At 36.9% G+C, this 18,967-nt stretch overlaps 1 protein-coding gene across 4 annotated transcripts in view; it reads left to right on the top strand.

The window, feature by feature from the left end:
- The window catches only part of l3mbtl3 (L3MBTL histone methyl-lysine binding protein 3), a 62,232-nt gene extending 52,782 nt beyond the window's left edge, over positions 1 to 9,450 (top strand). For all 4 annotated transcript variants that reach the window (XM_069195953.1, XM_069195944.1, XM_069195950.1 and 1 more), the window contains 2 exons: positions 119 to 181; positions 8,064 to 9,450. In XM_069195953.1, the coding sequence (XP_069052054.1) occupies positions 119 to 181; positions 8,064 to 8,204 (204 nt within the window). In that variant the 3' untranslated portion in view covers positions 8,205 to 9,450. The remainder of the gene's footprint in view (positions 1 to 118; positions 182 to 8,063) is intronic.
- The last annotated feature ends 9,517 nt before the right edge of the window (positions 9,451 to 18,967 follow it).

Genomic DNA, 18,967 nt, shown 5'->3' with positions numbered 1-18,967 from the left:
CTAGTGGTGGAAAGCTCTGCTTGAATTAACATGGAATGACCCACCGGCAAATACTGCTGCATCAGTTAGCATGCATTTTCTAATCATGCAAACTGTATATGTAATTATTTTTAATTAGGTCACCGAATTCATCCAGGGACTACCTGGCTGTAAAGAGCAAGTGAAAACATTCAGAGAAGAGGTAAGTTCCTTATTTCTATATTGGAATGGAAAATCATTGGGTGAGCTGTTGATTATAAATATGCTAAGTGATAGTTGATAGTTAAGTGATAAGGCTGATAGTTTTTTTTTCTCTGATTGTTTTTGGATTTTTTGTAAGTAATATGCACAAAACAGGACCTGTGAGGAATATCGTGGAGAGGAATGTCTAAAATGAAAGTGTGGAGTTGAAAACATGTTGTGCTGTTGTTTAGTTGGAAAGTGTACAATATAGTTTCTCTGTGAAGTCAAAATGAAGGTCTAAGTGGAAATAGACATTGTTAGTGTATACTATACTGAGGATAGTTTTATTATTCGGTGGTCTCCCATCTCCCATCTTTACCTTTTCTGCAGAATTATTATAAATTATATTTTGAAAAGGAGAATCAGAAAACCAGAATATCAAAAGTGACTCGTTCAGCAAGAGAGTGTAGCGGAGCTGGTGTGGTGATGTCAGCGCCCTCACTGCGCGTAGCAGGGTTCTCAGCTGACTGGGCTGAGGGAGGTCTCCTTTAGCTCACGCTGTTGGTTCCCTGTTGCGTTACACCGGTGACCCGGGTTCGAGCCCCAGGTGTGGGGGACGGAACGGGCGGCGGGGGGCACGACCCCGCGTGGAACCGCGACGGTCACAAGAGCACAACAGTAATGCAGCTCTGTGTGGTGACTTACCTTTTAGTTTTCCTTACCACACCAAAAGTTATGCATCTGCCATGATGGATAGTACTGACTACTGTCTTCACTCTGACCTGAATCAGTGCCCACCTCCTATTTCTGATTTTTTGCCTCTTATGCACGATGCAGCAGAATCTTCTAATTTCTTATTTTTCCTTGAGTTGCTCTCTGCCCTTGCAGAAAAATCCCTACACTGTTTATTTATGAATGTACACTGTAATTAGTACAGTTTACCTTCTTAGAAAATATCCATATTCTCATAACAGAAAATTATCAGATTTAACACTGATACATTGTTACAAATGATAGAAAATCTGGACAGCACAGCAGAGTTGAATCTCAAGAAAGCATGGCTTCTTGTTTCTCTACACAATATAATTATTTGTCATTCCTTCATTCCTTTGTGAAGTGGCTAGTCACTGTGCTCTTGAAAAAAAAAGAAAATTAAATTAATTAAGGTGCTTGGCTGCCAAATGCAGTTGAATGCTAGCAGACAAGAGAATTGGCAGCTGATATAATGAAAGCCCAAATCCCCTTTTCTCCAAAGAGAGGTTTCCATGGAGTGGAAGTGCTGAAGGAGATGGTGCTGTATTCTCCCAAGTTTTACTGCCAGAACACGTAATTACTGTATGTCAGTCTGAAAATGAGTATAGTATTTGCTACTTTAGCCATCAGAATTAATTGTCCATGAAATCTGGTGGATTTTGGTGAATACGTTCTTTAACCCTAATTAAATGTAGACCTCTGTGTCACTACTGGTTAATAATTTACAAATTAATGAAGAATTATCTAATTATTTAAATCGTAGTGTTATTCAGCGTGAAAGTGCACAGTTTAAGTTCTTCCTTCTCATTCAAAGAAGAAATATCTCGCCTAGTTGGAATCAGAGTCACGTTTCTTGTTACTGTCTGCGTAAACATGATCTCCAAAGACTTGCTTAATTCATTCTTGCTGAAGTGATTGCTATGCTCAAGGAGGAACTGGAGCATACTGTATTTCTGGAGATCACTGGAGATGCTAGTGTTACCGGGAGAAAGCCTGTTATTGAAGGTCATACCATCCTTCTGATACCCAGACAGGGTAGAACACCCCCCCTCATTGATGTTAATGTGATTATCTACAGGAGAGACTGAGATGTTTGTGTCTTTTACAGCTTTAACCTTATTTTACAAATTAAAAATATCCAAACCTAATTCTAAAATGGTAATGGTAGTCACTTTATAAATGACAACAGTGAAGTTATTTCATTACATTACCAGTGGATAACAGTAATGCCATGAAAAAACGCTCAGTGGCTCAAGCGGTCATGTACAACACACAGATGAAAAAGACAGTCAGCGAAGAATTCAAGTATTGTAACTGAAAGCCCTTACCTTCAGCAAACTAGAAGAGGAGCTTTAAATACCTGTTTTATTTCCTCAGTGCAAAAGTCCTCCACAAACAACATGATGCACAGTGAGCAACCGGCTAGTGAAATATCTTCCCCTGATGCTCTGTGAGATATACCATTCCAAAATGCACAGAGTGTGAGAAGGTGGCCTCATTTTTAATATAATATCAGTGATAAACACTTTCTGCCTTAAAAAGTTTCTGTTACTGAAACAGATGTTAAAAATGCATCAGTTGATGTCACTATTGGAGGCTAATTGTTACAAAAACATAGAATTTGAGATTAAGTGATGTAAAGAAACCAGAAAATGAAGGACACTGTTCACTACTTTGGCAAAATAAGTGAATACTACAAACCTTGCCCGATCATTTGTACAATTTTCCATGAGCTTCTACCGAGAACTGGAGAGGACAAGAATAGTGATTTCTTTGAAGGATAATCATCCACATATCAAAAATCCAATATTTTTATCCTTTAATATTGGAATGTGAGGTGTTCATTTAAAAAAACATCAAAGCCATGACACAATGCCTTTTATTCTGTAATCCAGTTTTCCTTTACTGAGGTTGTTCAAAAGGTAATTTTTTTGTATCATCATATCTTTTTTTTTTAATTTTTTGTTCTACTGACCAATGGATTTTACATTTGAGTAAAATTCTCATTGATTCACTGAATATTAGGGGTATTAAAATTAGTGCTGACAGAAATGGTCAGTCACAATGGATTGACATTAATCTAGTCATGGTTGAGTTCATGGTGCTTGGGTTTCAGTTCTGGTGTTTTAATAAAAGTTCATAGGAGGTAAAGCCATTGGCCATTTCCACTTACCTATGTAGAGAAGTCCTGTTTCTAGCCTACTCGCTTGCACAATGTGTTTTCAATCTCTTCTTCCACTCTCTTCTTCTGACTTACAGATGGTGTTTAATTTACATGGCAGACATGCTCCTGATAAAGCCTCATACAACATACTGTACACTAAAAATAATTCCCAATTAAAACACCTGTAAACAGGTGATAAAGCATTTCTGGGTTCACTCCCAATCAGAGGGATAGTCACATAAAAACAGTTACACTCATTAATTAATCTAATATATTCATACAATTGTGTGTTTCCGTTTCAGAATTCGATGTAAAAATTGAAGGAAAAAGTGGAGGGAGTTGAACTATATTTAGGGTTTTTAACAGTTTAGAAAGTGTAGATATTTTATTTAAGTTTATTTAATGTTAAAACTTGTCATCTATGTTTTAAAATGATTAAGTTAGGACATTTCATTTCTGAAGTCTAAGATTTGTTTCACTCTGTAGATTTACTTTAATGCTTAATTAATTTTATTTTCGATTTTATACAGTATAATCTGTGATAAGGTGGATAAAAAAGAGCGCTGCAGCTCTCCTTAAAAGTCACCAGATGTCCTGCTTAAAAGTTAGCAAGAGGATTGTTCTCCAGGAATCCCCATGTGAGGAATTGGGGAGAAGGCATAACCCATGTGGGAATGATACTAAAACACAAGTGTCTGGATCTAGTGCACCAATATAAAAGTGTTCCTTTGCTATTGCATTACATTCATTCTGAATGAACATTTGCAATCAGACTCAGAAGTAAGGAGCAGTTGGTTAATTATTTAAGTTATTGAAGTCAGCCCCACAAATGAGATTCCTTCTTCTCTAAGAATTATACAGGACGACATCCAATGCCCTTTCAGGCTGGGAAGGCTTAATCCTCTAAAATGGAAGCCAGCCTTGAAATCACCTTTGTGAATAAGATCTACTCCACAAGTCCCAAAGGATAATTTTACTAAACATTTAGGGACAGGTTTTACTCTCATAAGGGCAACCCTGTAACAAAGCACGTGTTACAGCCTTAAGTCAAAGATGTTGCATTGACTAATTTAGAAAGTGTGAAACCATGGGAGAACTGGAAGAACTCTGAGACTCTGAGATTGCCCATCTGCCTGTGTGTCACTCAAGAGATGCTCCTCATCTCCTAGCATAAACAAAATTCAGTTCGGTTTATTTGTCATATGCACAAGTGCAGTTAAATGCTTATATTATCTCATACACTCCCATTGGTTTGCCTGGTGCTGACCATGACCAAGTGTGTTAAACTGAGAACTTATTTAACCTAAATTAAGCAATGGTATTTATACTGTACACAGTACAAAGCACATTAAACCAAAAACATATACTATTAGAACTATCTGTACATGATTTGATGAGAAATTAAACTTTTTTTAATCACAGATTTACAGTATATCTTGTTTCTACAGGTATTTTGTGATATACGAACAGTAATTCATATACAGTATATGTGCATTTTTATCCAATCTTAAATGAATTGATTTTTTGTTTAGTGGTTTTCAAAGACAAGCAAAATAAAATGTTTTACTTGGAATTTATGCAAATTTTAATGACCATATTGAAATTAGCAGGTGACGTTTTTAATGATAAAAGCATTGGTGATTTAGAAAGATTGGTGTATTTATGTTGTAACCCAGTAAATTAACTTTTCAGTAAAGCAAAGAACAAAAAATGGGAAGTTCTGAATAAATTGCACAAACTATTTAATTATAATAAACTATTATTCACTATTTAATAAATAAATTATTTTGACTAAAATATTATTAGATTACATTAGAAATTACCCAAAGGTGCGTAAATATTTCCCCTTCCTCTAGCCATTTAGATCAAATACAACAAGCAAAACACAATCTTGATATCTCCTCTCAAAATTAATTATGCAATTTGTAATAACCCAGAGTAAATCTCTGAATATGTAAGCTGATTGTACATAATATGGTATAAATCATTGTTTTCCTAAATTAAGCTCTAATATGTTATATCTATCTAATGGTAAAATTTTATTTCCGGTTTTGGTCTAATGGTACAATTTTATTTCCAGTTTTGGGAAAATCTCTAAACCTAATTAAAGATCCATTATTTTAAATATTTAATGAAGGTTCAATAAGATGGTAAATTAGAGCTCCAATTAAAACAAGGCCTTATATCTCTAATTCCGAAACCCAATGCAGATGCACTCTCAATAGTTGGATGCCTGTAGCATCGTTAAATGTGAATTATAAAATATTCACTCTAGCATGTGCAGTGTTGTTTAAAGTTAGCTTTGGAGCAGATATGTTTTTATTACAATAAGAGTGTCTTCATCCTTCCTTTCTTTTTAAACAATTCTAACTTAAGAGATATTTAAAGAAAGTTAAATTCCTGAACGATGGGATGATACTACTTTTGTAAAGGAATAAATAATCAACAGATCATAGAAGTGATATAAACAACTAATTTGGTATCCAAGTGATCAGCTTTAAAATTAAATATATTTAACCCTGAAATTATTTGCTTAGAACCTAAAAGCTATGTTTGAGCTTACGGTATGAATCAAGGTTTCTTTCTATTTGCTTTGAAACAGAATCTTGTTTGAATGTCACTCACAGCCTGCAGGCAAATCATGAATCCCCTGCTCTTCAGGATTATTTCAGCGCTGCATTGCAACTTTAATTAAGACCAAAAAAGACAACATTTTTAAAGGCCTGTAACCAGTTTAAACATATGTAAAACCTTAAAGAAAAATAATCTGTCAGTTTTAAAAGGGGATAGTTCCTTACAATGGGACTGGAACAACAGCAGCTGTCATTTTTAACATCTGGGATGCAATCTGCTGTGGGTATCTCATAATAACAGTAATTCATTAATTCATCTTTTCCTTGCATTCTAATTATTTTAAGTGTAAAGCAGTTTAAAAGTGGTGAAATGGATAAAATGGTTCTAATGAGGGTCATTGTGCCAGGTTTCTCTTAAAATCGTCAGTCTTCTTGAATTGTATTGTAAAAAAAATAACATCATAAATATGTTCCTTTTGTGGTGCTTTTCCTTGCAGTAGTAAGGACTTGGACTTGATTGTCATTTTATTTCCTACACATCGAGCCAGCATGTTGTTAAGTGCTCTCCTGTCTGTCCCTGATGGTTTTATCTCAGTTACTGTCCTTGTTATGTGAATAACCGCACAGATTGTGGTGTCATTTCTCTGTGGCATTTTAATAGTCACGCTTTATGAACAATGTATAACAGCTTGCCGAACATCTTGGTAGACATTCACAAAATACTATTGCTGTATGTTCCCAATAAGCCCTATTTCTGATTTTTACAGTGCATTTCTTTTTTACAGGCAGTGCAGTGTAGTAGGATGGAGTTTGAATAAATACCTTGCACAACATACAGCATGCTTGCTATAAAAAAAATCCAATACAAAATTATGCCGAAATAAAGTTCAGAATGGGTCATTAGCATAAACCTAACAGATAGGGTCAACAATCAACCTTCTTGGTGCATCATACTAAGCCAAGAAAGATACCTTGTGCTTGTAGAGTAAGAATTGGCACTTGTCCTGACCATTGCATGTCTGAAAATTCATTCAGATGACAACATGCCACGACAATGCCTGCCAACTCCTATATTCATACATTGAAAGGTTTTCTGATAAATATCCTTGGAAAGCATTCCAATCACATTTAGCTTTTTCTAACTAATTCAGTCAAACCCTACTTAAGATGGAGTAAATAGTAATGTATTTGAACTTGTGTGCTTTATTTGCTTATCTAACCTGACTGTCAGAGCCCCCAAAAGAAGTTATTGGGACCCCATAATGCTGATGGAAAGTATGTTTAATGATGAAACAGAATAAGACGGAAGATGTAGTAGATCCAATGATGAAAAGAGGATATACTGTAAATGATCCAGTGGAAGCCTTAGCAACATTTCCAAGCCAAAGTGTGAGAGTGGACAGTTTGTGTGCATTGCTCTCCAGAATAGGGGGCAAGGCTGACAAAGGGGTTGCTGAAACAGGGAGGAGTTAGTGTATCTGGATGTTGACTTCCACAGTATAGAGAGAATGTGAGAAATCCAAAAGGGGAAATGGAGAAATTTTGTGAAGACAGGATGCTGCATTTCTTCCATAGACAGGTATCAAGGACACTGGGCAGGTGGGCTGAGGCCGTGGGTGGAGCAGAATGATAGGGGCCGACACAGTACCATGTAGGATGCCGGCAGAGAGGGGAACCCATAGGCTTTGTGGTCTGAGCTGCAGCCTGTACACCTGGAAAATTGGGGACCACAGTGCGGGTGCAATGCAATCAAGGGCCATGACCGAAAAGATTGGACACAATGTGGTCTGAGTTTCAGACAGAGCAGAACGGGCTGCTGGGTGACAACAGAAAGAGGTGGATAAGGGAAGGGAAAGAGACACAAATATAGGAGACATTTCTAGGGCCTAATGCACAGTGGATTGCTTTATACTGCGTGAGATCTACTACATGTCATTGTAATCATATTGAAATGTTCTGATGATTTTCACTCTGCTGATGTGACAGTTAGCAGTACTGTGGAAATTTAAATGTGATACTGATATAGTGCAACTTGTTGAAGAGATGTAAAATGAATAGAGAGCAATAACTTGTGCTGTAGTCTTGTAATTTTTTATCCATTAAGAGGCAGAACTAAACGACTGTAGGAATTAAGGGCATGTGTTTTACTAAAATTAATACATTAAAAATAACACTACAAATCTGCTAAAGAAAAAGTCTTTATGTGCATTTCAGGGCAGCTCTTGAAAGGAAATGATTATATTGTACATCCCAGTCACTGTGGATATGTAGGAGCTATTTTTAGATTCTGCAGAAATTGTAACATGAATATGGTATAATTATCCATGTGCTGAAAGTTGAATGTCTCAGTACACACTGATCCAACTGGGCTTGTTTGTTTTATCTTAACTGCCTTCTCATCTTTCCCTCAGCAAATTGATGGTGAGGCCTTTCTGCTGCTCACACAGGTGGACCTGGTGAAGATACTGAGTATTAAACTTGGACCTGCCTTGAAAATCTACAACTCTATTCTGATGTTCAAAACTGCAGAGAATTCCTACAATGAGCTTTAACTGCAGAAACCCTTTTTGCACTTGTGCATCTCCTGTGAGGGTTCCGATTGAGCTGAAGCACAAAGACTCTTCTCTGATGAAAATGAATTCCATGCAAACTGAATGCACATAAACTCAAGGGAATTGCACAGAAGCTTTTATGAAAGCCTCCAAGCTCTTCTGTCTGCCATATTTGTACACTAAGGATCATCAACTGACTTTGTCTTGCCTTTCAAATGTACAGTTTTTCGGATTCTGGAAGTTGAAGTGTTGATTCCACAAAATCACACATGAATGTTTTTTCAGCTGGAGGATGACTGTGTCCTTTGTTTATAGAAAATAAGAAAATGACTTGATTAGATTCTGGTCCTGATAAACCTGACCAGTGACCTCCTCTGACATACAGTATTTGGTGTACCTTTTACAGTAAATATCATACACCATTATCAAATTTTAGATGAAAATGCTGCCATGATTTTACTACAGATGTTTCAGCGTCATGATGTATATTTTTAGGCTACAGTTTTCTTGTTTCGTTAAATGGTTTTAAGACACTGGCTTTTGAAAAGTACCCCCTGGTGGCACCCTTGAATGCTTAGAAGAGATTTTCACAAAGTCTGAATGTATTTTCTAATCATAAAGGCAGAAAATGTTTTAATGAAATTCATGGAAATGGTCTGATGCATTTTAATGATCATCACCTCTTTTGTCGAATTTTAGATATGATTTTCTCTGAGCTTTTTGAGTTTTCGAATGGCTAGTTGAAAATTTCACAAAACATGGATAAATATTAAAATGCATAAAACAAAATGTCATTGGGTGGATTGGGCAGTTTTCACAATTAGAAATATTGTGATGAAATATTATATGTGCACTATTGGCTTTTGATACTATATGAATTGGTAGTATAGATAGGAACACCTGACATTTTGACATTGCTCCGTCAATGTACAGTATAATACAGATGGAGCCCATGTATAATAAGTATTACAGTCCTCTTCAGAGGTATTGATAGACTGTATTCAATTGTAAGAAAAGCAATTTATTAGTAAGGTCTGCAGTGAACAAAAGCAGTGTATTCAGAATCTTATCTTTTGTACTCTTTTACTGTTATTTATTTATTTAATGATACCACTGTTGTGCTAATCAGAAATGGGGATGAGCTGCATATAAATGTTAATAGAAACATGAAAGAGCCTTTTGTCATTATTTTGCAGGAAACTCTCAACATGTCATTTATGGACAATAAAATAAAATAAAAAAAATATATATAGTGTTTTATTTTTTGTATCCATTATGTACTTAAATATAGGATTCAGCTCCCCCACGACCCTGAATTGGAAGAAAGGTTATAAAATGGATGGATTTTAATAACTTAATTGTGTTTTGTCGCCCATTGACTCTTACAGTATTCTTAAAATTTGAAATGTGCCGTTGTTTACTTGATGTAATTCTTTGTATATTTAAGTTTGATTATTTGTTTCTTTAATGGATATATAAGTATTTACATTATATAAGACTTGGTGGATTATTAATTAGTTGATACAGTAAAACACTCAGTTAATTATCATATTTGTTGACATTCTGATTTATTTTAGAATACAAACTTAAAGTGTAAATTTCAGATGTGTTAATACAGAAAACCTATTCATTTAAATATAGCCTCTGGGGTTATTATCATATAATCTGCCTTTTGACATATTAACGTTTATTTTTTAGTATTCATTTTAATGTAAAATTGCATTATCTGTTCAAACATTAGTGTGAGGTTTTAAGTGTAATGAGAAACTTTAAAATATAACCCCCTTGTTTAAGTTTAAAATTAAGATATAATGTTATACTTATTCTACAGGACACATTTAGGCTCATTGGAACAGTTAACTACTACAGATAGCTACCAAATGAGCTACTGTAGATTGTAAACTTTCTTATGTTCTATAACCAGAAGCATGTTAATAACAATACAATGTAAATACTCTGGCATAGACAGTGCACAAGGATAATGGTCTTCTTCCTCCATTTTAGCAACTACTGTATCAGTGGTATTATTGGGCCATCGTTAATATTGACTTGCTTGTCTGGTCAACATTTCTCAAGAGTGCTCTTCATAGTAAAATACAGCAATACAGCTGTTCAGTTCGTCTATGATGATAATCCCAGTCTTATGGGTCCTTGCCCGATGGCTGCTAACATTATTAGGGTGACACATTAAGGTGACGCATTCAGTGATTCATCAAAAGCTTTAGGTAAAGCTATAACCTCCAGAGGAGCTCAATCCTGAACGTTACTGAGAAAGGTAATCCAGAGTGCTTCTTCAAGCTCGGATAAATAAGGACACAAATGGTATTACTTAACATCCGTTCAGGAGGAAGTCAGATTTTAATGTCACACTTCTGCGCCCTTGTGTATGTATATTCCCTTCACTCCCTTTATGCCCTCCCTCGGTTGGCGTCCTTTTGGTGTGGTGTCCGCCCTCGGCTCATCAGAAATCTGATATTTCTTCTTCTTTTGGAGGTTTCACTTGGAATACATCCTCATCCATTTCCATCTGGCAGATTTCAGCAAGTGTTGGCTCTATTTTTACTTTCGTGGCAAGCTACTCTTCCAGGTCACCACAGTTCCGGTCCCTGCCTGGCCTCTGCTAATAGTATTAGCTGCTACAGCTAACACCTGTTCGCTGACTCCCATTCCTTTCACCCTCATCTACTTGTCATTCACCTAATTCAACATCAGTCTTTCTCTGAAAAACTGCATTTCGGAATCTTCTCATTTTAACAACCTCAAGCCTGCATCTTATACAGGTATTGTTTATTCCTTGCTGCACACACAGTCGGTTCCTGTGAAACTTCCTCCGTTTTCTAAATCTGCCTCTGTGGTTTGACCCTACAGTGGGAGTTTTGATATTGCTGATCTTAAGATGGCCAGTCTTTGACCAATGCTGTCATTTCCTCCTCCAGGCAAGTCAATACTAAAGTATTAAGTACACTATCCCTTAATATTCGTCAGCCTATTTTGTCTATACAGTACTTATTATTTAACCAAACAGTTAAAGTTGGTTTTATTTGACAGAGGCTCGAAAGGGAGGAGGTCAAATTCTAACGTCACACTTCAGCTCCCCTACGAATAAATGTTTTCTGGCTGCACATGGTGCTGCACACATCTTTTATAGCTTCCCTCCCTAAACCCCATCTTCACTCTTGCAGCAGTTTCCTCCTGGCTCCACCCCTCACGAGGGGGAACGTGACATTTCTGATCTTTAACCATCTCTGGCACTTCTTCAGCTGTTCAAGCTAATGCCAAAGTATTAAATACTCTACCCCTTTATATCTGTCTGCATTTTTCATCATTATTAGAATTTGACCCTACTTCTGAAGTATAAATTGGAAGCAAGTGCCTTCTGGGCTAAAAGTATTTAACGCAAAGTTGAAAGTGTCAAAGAAACTGGCCAAATATGTTGTAGAAGCCTGTTCTTGGAGACACTCAAAACGAGTTTGGATAAAAGCCTTGGATTTATAAACTACCTGCAGTACGACAACCAAGGGCCTCCTGAGTGACTTAATGTGTAAAGTTACTTAACGAGTGCAGGTGTAGCTCACAGGTTAGAGACTCTGTCATATCGTTCTCTGACTGTAACTGGGATTCCCCAAGTAGAGGCACACAACTGACTGCAACACTACTACCAAGTGTTGGTTAGGATAAGTCAGCCTGGCCAGTCTTAGTGACACAGGAAACCCCTTTCCTGGATGTTTGTAAGCATGTGATACTGTCAGTGAAGGATGTACCTCACCTCAAATTAGCTGTAGGACTGTGGATACTGTAATATAAATAATTGGCTTGACTTTGGATGTGTATTCCTTTTTATTCCTAAATTAAGAAAACACAGATAGGCTTAGTGACCTATTTTCATCTATAGCATGCATTACATTGCAGGGTAGAAACTGAAAATATCTAAAATTATACCACTTTTGTTGCAAGAACAAAAGTCACCTTTATCAATCATTAAACACACTAAAATAGTCTGCTCATGGCTTAATCAAGAGAGGGCTATAGTTCTTGAGCTGCACTCTAAAAGGGCATTTTTTTACATTTTGAAACACTCAGGAGACCTTACTGTATATGGATTCTTTTAAATCTGAAATTTAAAGAACATCTTCAGTTATAGCCTCAAAATCCTGTAAGGGGTGTCCTGTAAGGATATATCAGGATAATGTATTGAAAAGTGTGTTTTTATTTTTCAGTTATTGAATGAATGTTACTTATATTTAGGACTTGCTGCTAGAATAGCTCCACAAGTCTGAGACTAATGCACCCTGCACCAGGCAGAGAATGGGGCAATCTGGCATAGTTTGTCTATGGACTCCGCTCCTGGTCATCACTGTCTCCATTTATCCTGACTAGAGCAGGATGTGCAGCTGATCCAGCTCCAGTGATTGCTGCTATCTTGTTGACCAGCATCACCATCTTGGGTAGGGGAAACTTCAAAAAAGCAAGGTAGGGACCACAGGAAAAACCACACCTTGTGAGGCATATTTCTACATGGCCTCACAATATAAGTTATTTTTTTTTAAATCAAAAACTCTAATGGACTGTATTAACATGCCCTGTTTTCTTTCAAAAAAGAGCTGGATGAGATTTTTGGATCAATTAACTACGACAGAACAGGCTGGACGGGTCAAATGGCTTTCTCTCATTTTTATTTTATCTTCTTATGAAGCAATGTCCGCAGTTTCATAGCTAGAACACTCTCACAATCAGCACATCAGTTTTCTTTTTAAAATTAAGTTAAAATTCAGTTTAGGGAAGCCTTCCTTGTGGCTTGTGAAATGCATTACTCTGGGCTTGTAAATCTGTTCTCAATTGACAATCTGCTTAAATAAAACATTAAATTAAATTAAAAAAGTAAAAATGTTTACATCTCTCTTACATCTCTTTACATCTTTACATCTATGTCCAATAGTACAAAAGCCCAATTTGTGGGTAGCTCTTGTAACATGTCCATATGGTTCTCTAGTTGTTCATAGTTTTTATATTGCATTTTACTGAGTGTTTGCAATTTCTCTCTTCTATTAGTGTTTGGTAATTCAATTCTCTGTTTGTTTCTGATGTGTTCTGCATTGCATGAGTCCAGCATTCATGGAATGGATTATGGTGCGAATATAATATTTAGATTTGCACACATTATAAGAACACTCAAATGGGTTTACTTCAAGAGAGCCATATGAGCTCACCTGATGTTCACAGATATCAAAATAAATACTAATAAAGCCATTACTCATTCTAGCACCCTGAATTAAATAAAGAGGGCTTTTGTAGTAACCTGAAGAAGGCTCCACGGCCAAACGTTGTGTTCTCTTTCTTCTTTTTTTCAGCATGGAATAAACCTGTTACTTGTTCTTTTGTAGTAGTTAACAGAAAGTTCTAGCCATGACACACAGGGCCGTTTCTGTCAAGTGATAGTAATGTGTAACAGTATTAAAACTGTGCTTGTCATTTTAAGCACACAGAGGTTTTGATCCATAGATTCTGGACAAATGAAGATCTACTCTTGCCTTCCAACCATTTATCCCACAGCCCATAGTGTCAAGACACACTTGCATCCTCTTCCTTGTTGTCATTATATCAGTGGTCTTAAATTCCTTATAAAGGAACACTGAGTGGGAAATATTCTCCAGCTTCTTGAGGTCAATGACCATTTGCCTGCAGTCTTTAGAGAGCTCTCTGAACTTAACCATGATGATGCGCTGCTGCTACTGATTATCTACAGTGTGTTACTGTACCTTCTGTTATACTGCAGGGAAAATAGAAACTTTCAAACAATGTTTCCATTCAGCTCCCAAAGAGCAGAATTTTATTATGCCTTTGATTTTGGTGAAAAGGAAAACTTGAAGGTGTATTTAATTGTGACCCTTGTATTCTATAGAATTCAATTCATTATATACACTGCATGGAAAATGTTTTACTGTCTACAATGCTAGTACGAAATTTATAATGTTTTGAATTAAAAAAAATACATTATCCAATTATTATTATTATAATATTTGTTCCTGTTTTATCAAGGGGATAACTAGAACTGGGGGATACTGTGGCATCTTGCAGCTCAGTCTAAATTATACTGTATCTATAATTTGTTACTGTTTAACATACTGTAAGCTTGTACGAGAGCAATTCAAAGCAAATTCTCTAAAACATTTTCGTGTTAAAGTAAGGCAGTATTTTTACTCATCTGACAGGAAGCCATGTATTATAAGAAATTCACAACAACCTAGAGCCAAAACTAGGAACTTACAGTATGGTTCAAGGCGGCCACATGATTTAAATATCAGAACAAAGACTACAAGTCCCAATGTGCCACACATGCGAATCACATGAATTCATATCCACAGATATGCCGAAACAATAGTCTACAGTGAACTGTAGTGTGTTCGGCATACTGAATAAATATACTGCATATACAGTAAATACAGTATGATACCATATGGTTTCAAGCCCCTACAGTACAGTAGGTGTGAAATATATTTTTCAAAATCTAAAGAAAATTGCTTCGTAATTACTTGTTGCTGAAATAAGCATGAACAAAATAAACATTTGAATGGAGATGTAAACCTGAAAAAAAGCACATCACGTTCAAAACAAGCTATAATAATAAACTATTATATATATATAGTTCAGGTGGGTAGCTGCATCAGCATGCGTAGGCTGCAAAGGAACAAGTAATAGGTTTATTCCATGCTGAAAAAAAGACAGAAAACACAACGTTTCGGCCGTGGAGCCTTCTTCAGGTCTGAGGTGTGTTCTTCACACCTGAAGAAGGCTCCACGGCTGAAATATTGTGTTTTCTTTCTTACTTTTTTTCAGCATGGAATAAACCTATTACTTATTATATATATATATGAATAATTTGTTTTGTAAAACAGCCCTACTTTATTAATTAATATTAATTTAAGGCCGAAACAGTATACAAATTAAATTCTATAATTGGAAAAAGATTGTCCCTATGGGGCTATGCATTTTCACGTGACAGCCAAATACCAATGCCAGATTAAGAATTCAGTGCCACCTGGTGGTTTTACAATGTAGTACAGTCCTGCAACAGAATATTTAAAAAAAAAGAACAGTGCAATGTGGTATGCGTAACCCATTATGCTACGTTATGTGCTGTGCATTGTGAATGGCTGGATCTGTACAACATCTTTTCATGTCCAAAGGTTTTAGTTTGCGGCACGTTTGATATTTTCACGTTTTGATATTTGCTTGTCTTTTGCACTTCAGGGCCACTGTATTTTTTTACACAACAAGTATAGCTGTATGTTGTATACTATTTACAGTGAATGATAAACATTGTTTTCATTCCTTGGTCTTGGGAGTGATTTTTAAGAACAATTTTGAACAAATTGAAACTTGTTAGTTTAAGTCAAAATAAAAATGAAAAAATATTTTATATGGAATCATTACGTAACTGAATAATAATAGACATGTAAGTATACAGTGTAAACATACTGGGAATGTGCTTATACTGTATACAAATATGTTTCCCTGTGTGCTTGACATGTAAGCACACAGTGAAACACGGATTCGGACAATCCCCTTTGTACCACACACCGGTCACCTCACACAGGTGCAGCCATGACACCATGGTCAACAGCACTTTATTGTGGGGCATCAGACCATCTCCGAGCCTCATGCCCTCCGCTAAGGTCAGTATCCTTCCATCCCCGGTCTTTTTTTGCCCGCACTCGTTTCGGGGACGAGCTTCAAGAATCTCTTCTGGCTTTTGTCAATTCAGGTGCCGAGGAAAACTTCATAGACTCTGGACTCGCTGCTACCTGGAACATTCCACTTCTTCCCATTTCACCCCTTATCCGCCTCCTCACCCTTGATGGGTCCCCTCTGGCTCTTGTTGAATGGCAGATTGGCCATTGTTGGCAGATGGATTGTTGCTCTCTCGTTGTCTCACGCGTGTTCAGACCTACTCGCTTGTTTCCTCGTTTCGCTTTTGCTTAGTGATTTGGATTGGTGAGCTCTCTCTCCCTCCTGAGTCCTGCACAGGGTCCATACACCCTACCTGCCTGCTCTTACAGTGTTTTACTAGGTTCATATCTAGCATAATCCTGGTAGCAAAAAGCTACTTTCCTTTTTGTACAAGTTATTTTTGTGAAGCGTTTCTTAGGAGCCAGTAGCATTACCATGTTGATTTCTAATGCCAAACACACAAAGGAAATAAGATTTACTGAGGGTAAAGTCAGCTTATGACACCAGATAAATCAAACAGATATTATCTATTAGTTTTAATAGACCGAGATTATTGATACCAGGGCAACTCTTTCCATTTTTAAAATGAAGACCTATGGAATTGTGTATTAGGTATACAGTAAATTGGCAGACCATGAAGTTATCTGAGGAATGAACAATTAAAATTATATTTTTAACCAATTGCAAAAAACAGACAAAATAATGTCTTGTTACAGGAAAAACATGCAAAATGTTCTAAAAATACAACAAGTCATCATCATTTTGAGCTATCTTAACAGAGAATAATATGCCTGTAACGTCATCACTTTGTACCATGATTTCTTTTGGAAAAGCTGTTTCCAATCCAAGATATATTTATTTTTAATACCTTGTCCCTCAATTCATCCATTTTCTAACTGCTTTAACCGATGTTGGGTAGCAGAGGAGCTGGAGCCTATCCCAGAAAGCAGCTGGCGCAAGGCAGGACATTAGTCCATCAAAGGGCACACACAGACAGAAATAATGTACGCACACACTCACCCCAGTTTGTTTCTATAGCTATAGTGCTTAGAACTAAAAGAAGAGAAAAAATAATTTTGGAATGGCATTATTGCTCCTATTGAGCACAAGTTCAATGTAACTAGAGTCTTGTACTGGTGATGTCAAATGGAGTATTGCATAGTTTATTTCCCGTGATTTTTTCTCTCATTTACTGTAAAAGTTTAAAGAAGAAAAATGTTCACATTGTGGCAAATCTATCATGCTTCGGTAACAATGCAGGCTAAAGGGTTAATATCCTGCATTCAGAGGCACTGCCATTTCTATGTGTAATGGGCTGCAATTCCTTGTCAAACTGCAGCAGTCCGAGGCTGAAGGCTAGATTCAAGAGCAGGTACAGTAAGTAGTGAGCAAACTGAGGCGAGTGGACTAACAGTAGTAAACACAGCCCGGAGCTGTAGTTGGAAAACAAGCAGCCAGGGAGAATCGAAATCAAGGTACCTAGGGAATCCATAAACGGAGCCAAAGAGAGAAAGTTGAGTCCAAAACCAGAAAAAAACTTCCAAAAGTAATCCGTAGGGCCAGCCAAGAAATGAAGAAGTCAAACAAAACATTTTCGGTAACAAAGTAAACTCATAGAGAACAGCAAGACTACGATAGAATTACTCAGTGCTGCAGTATCGCATGGACAGATCTTAGATAGCCTCGTGTTTAAGTGAACAAATGTGAAACCTTTCTTCGCCCTGGTTAGGTTGTCACAACAATCAGTTGATTGACATATCTGGCAGTTGCTGTGGTGATTCTAGTTTGGTTTGTGATACTTCAGGTAGAGCTGGTATGCTCTCAACCTGAGGTACTTATCTTGCTGTTCAAATGATTTGTCTGCAAATTGTAACTGAAAATGAGAATTAATTCTTATTTGACTTATTTGGTTAAATAATGGATAAAACAAGCAAACTTTATCAAGTTACAGTATATTGTTACATTACAATCATTGAAGTGTCTCGAACAATCTAGATACAATGGCTAACACCTGGCCTTAAAAGCAAGGAGATGTTTGCTTATATGTAGAGGTGTGAGATGTAATGATAAAAACATACGTTTACCTTGATTTATCTTCATTAAATTTTTCCTAAATCATTAAGAGTGTCATCAACAGTCTAGGAAAACACCATAAGAACAAGCAGGAACACAGAAAGAACATATAAGAACACACCGAGGAGACTGGGGGACACAAAATAAAACAAGGGAATGTTCTTGTCCTTATCATCCGTAACGAGTTAGGTATTTCAAATTTGTTAAGAGAGCTTCCTATTCTGTTGTTGTTAGGATGTCTGATTTCCTGTTTAAATAACCTGCCTCCTCGATAGTGGATGCATTTTAACAATATGGAAATATGTTTCCCATTCAGTTTGTAACATCTGGGTTTACAGAAAGAGATACAGTATATAACTGTAGGTCTTTTCTGCTTAGTTTAGAAGGCAGCTTTATCTTGTTTTGCGCTTTGTACTGAAGGTGTTATACAGTAAGAGTTGAATGTTTGGTAGCAGTCTGGGGTTTTTCTGGGTGATGAAGTTGCAGGGCTCTGGGACGTTTGTACCTTGTGTGCTGTATGTTGGTGCAGTGTGTTGTTTACTGTGCCATTGTCATTCTTAATAAATCAGGTGGGTAGCTGTGTCAGAATGTGTAGGCTGCAAAGGAACAAGTAATAGGTTTATTCCATGCTGAAAAAAAGAAGAAAGAGAACATAACGTTTCAGCCGTGGAGCCTTCTTCAAGTGTCAAGGGGCTGTGTCTGTACTGCTCTGCGTCGGGTCACCTGCTCGCTACTTGTCCTTCGAGACCCCCACGTCCACCTCGAGCTCCCCCACTGCCTACTGTTAGAGTCAGTAGTGCTGTTTTTTCACAATCTTCTTCAGGGCCTTTATTCCCAGCTGAGATTTCCTGGATGGACACGCACCTTCCCCTTTCGGTTTTGGTGGATTCAGGGGCAGCTGGGAACTTTGTGGATGCCTCTGTTGCTAAGAAGTGGGATATTCCTTTTGCTCCGCTTTCACC

This window comes from Lepisosteus oculatus, chromosome 2 (genome assembly GCF_040954835.1).
Source record: "Lepisosteus oculatus isolate fLepOcu1 chromosome 2, fLepOcu1.hap2, whole genome shotgun sequence".
Taxonomy (NCBI): Eukaryota; Metazoa; Chordata; class Actinopteri; order Semionotiformes; family Lepisosteidae; genus Lepisosteus; species Lepisosteus oculatus.
The sequence above is the reverse complement of the archived record's forward strand: the minus strand, read 5'-3'. Positions and strand labels throughout refer to the sequence as shown.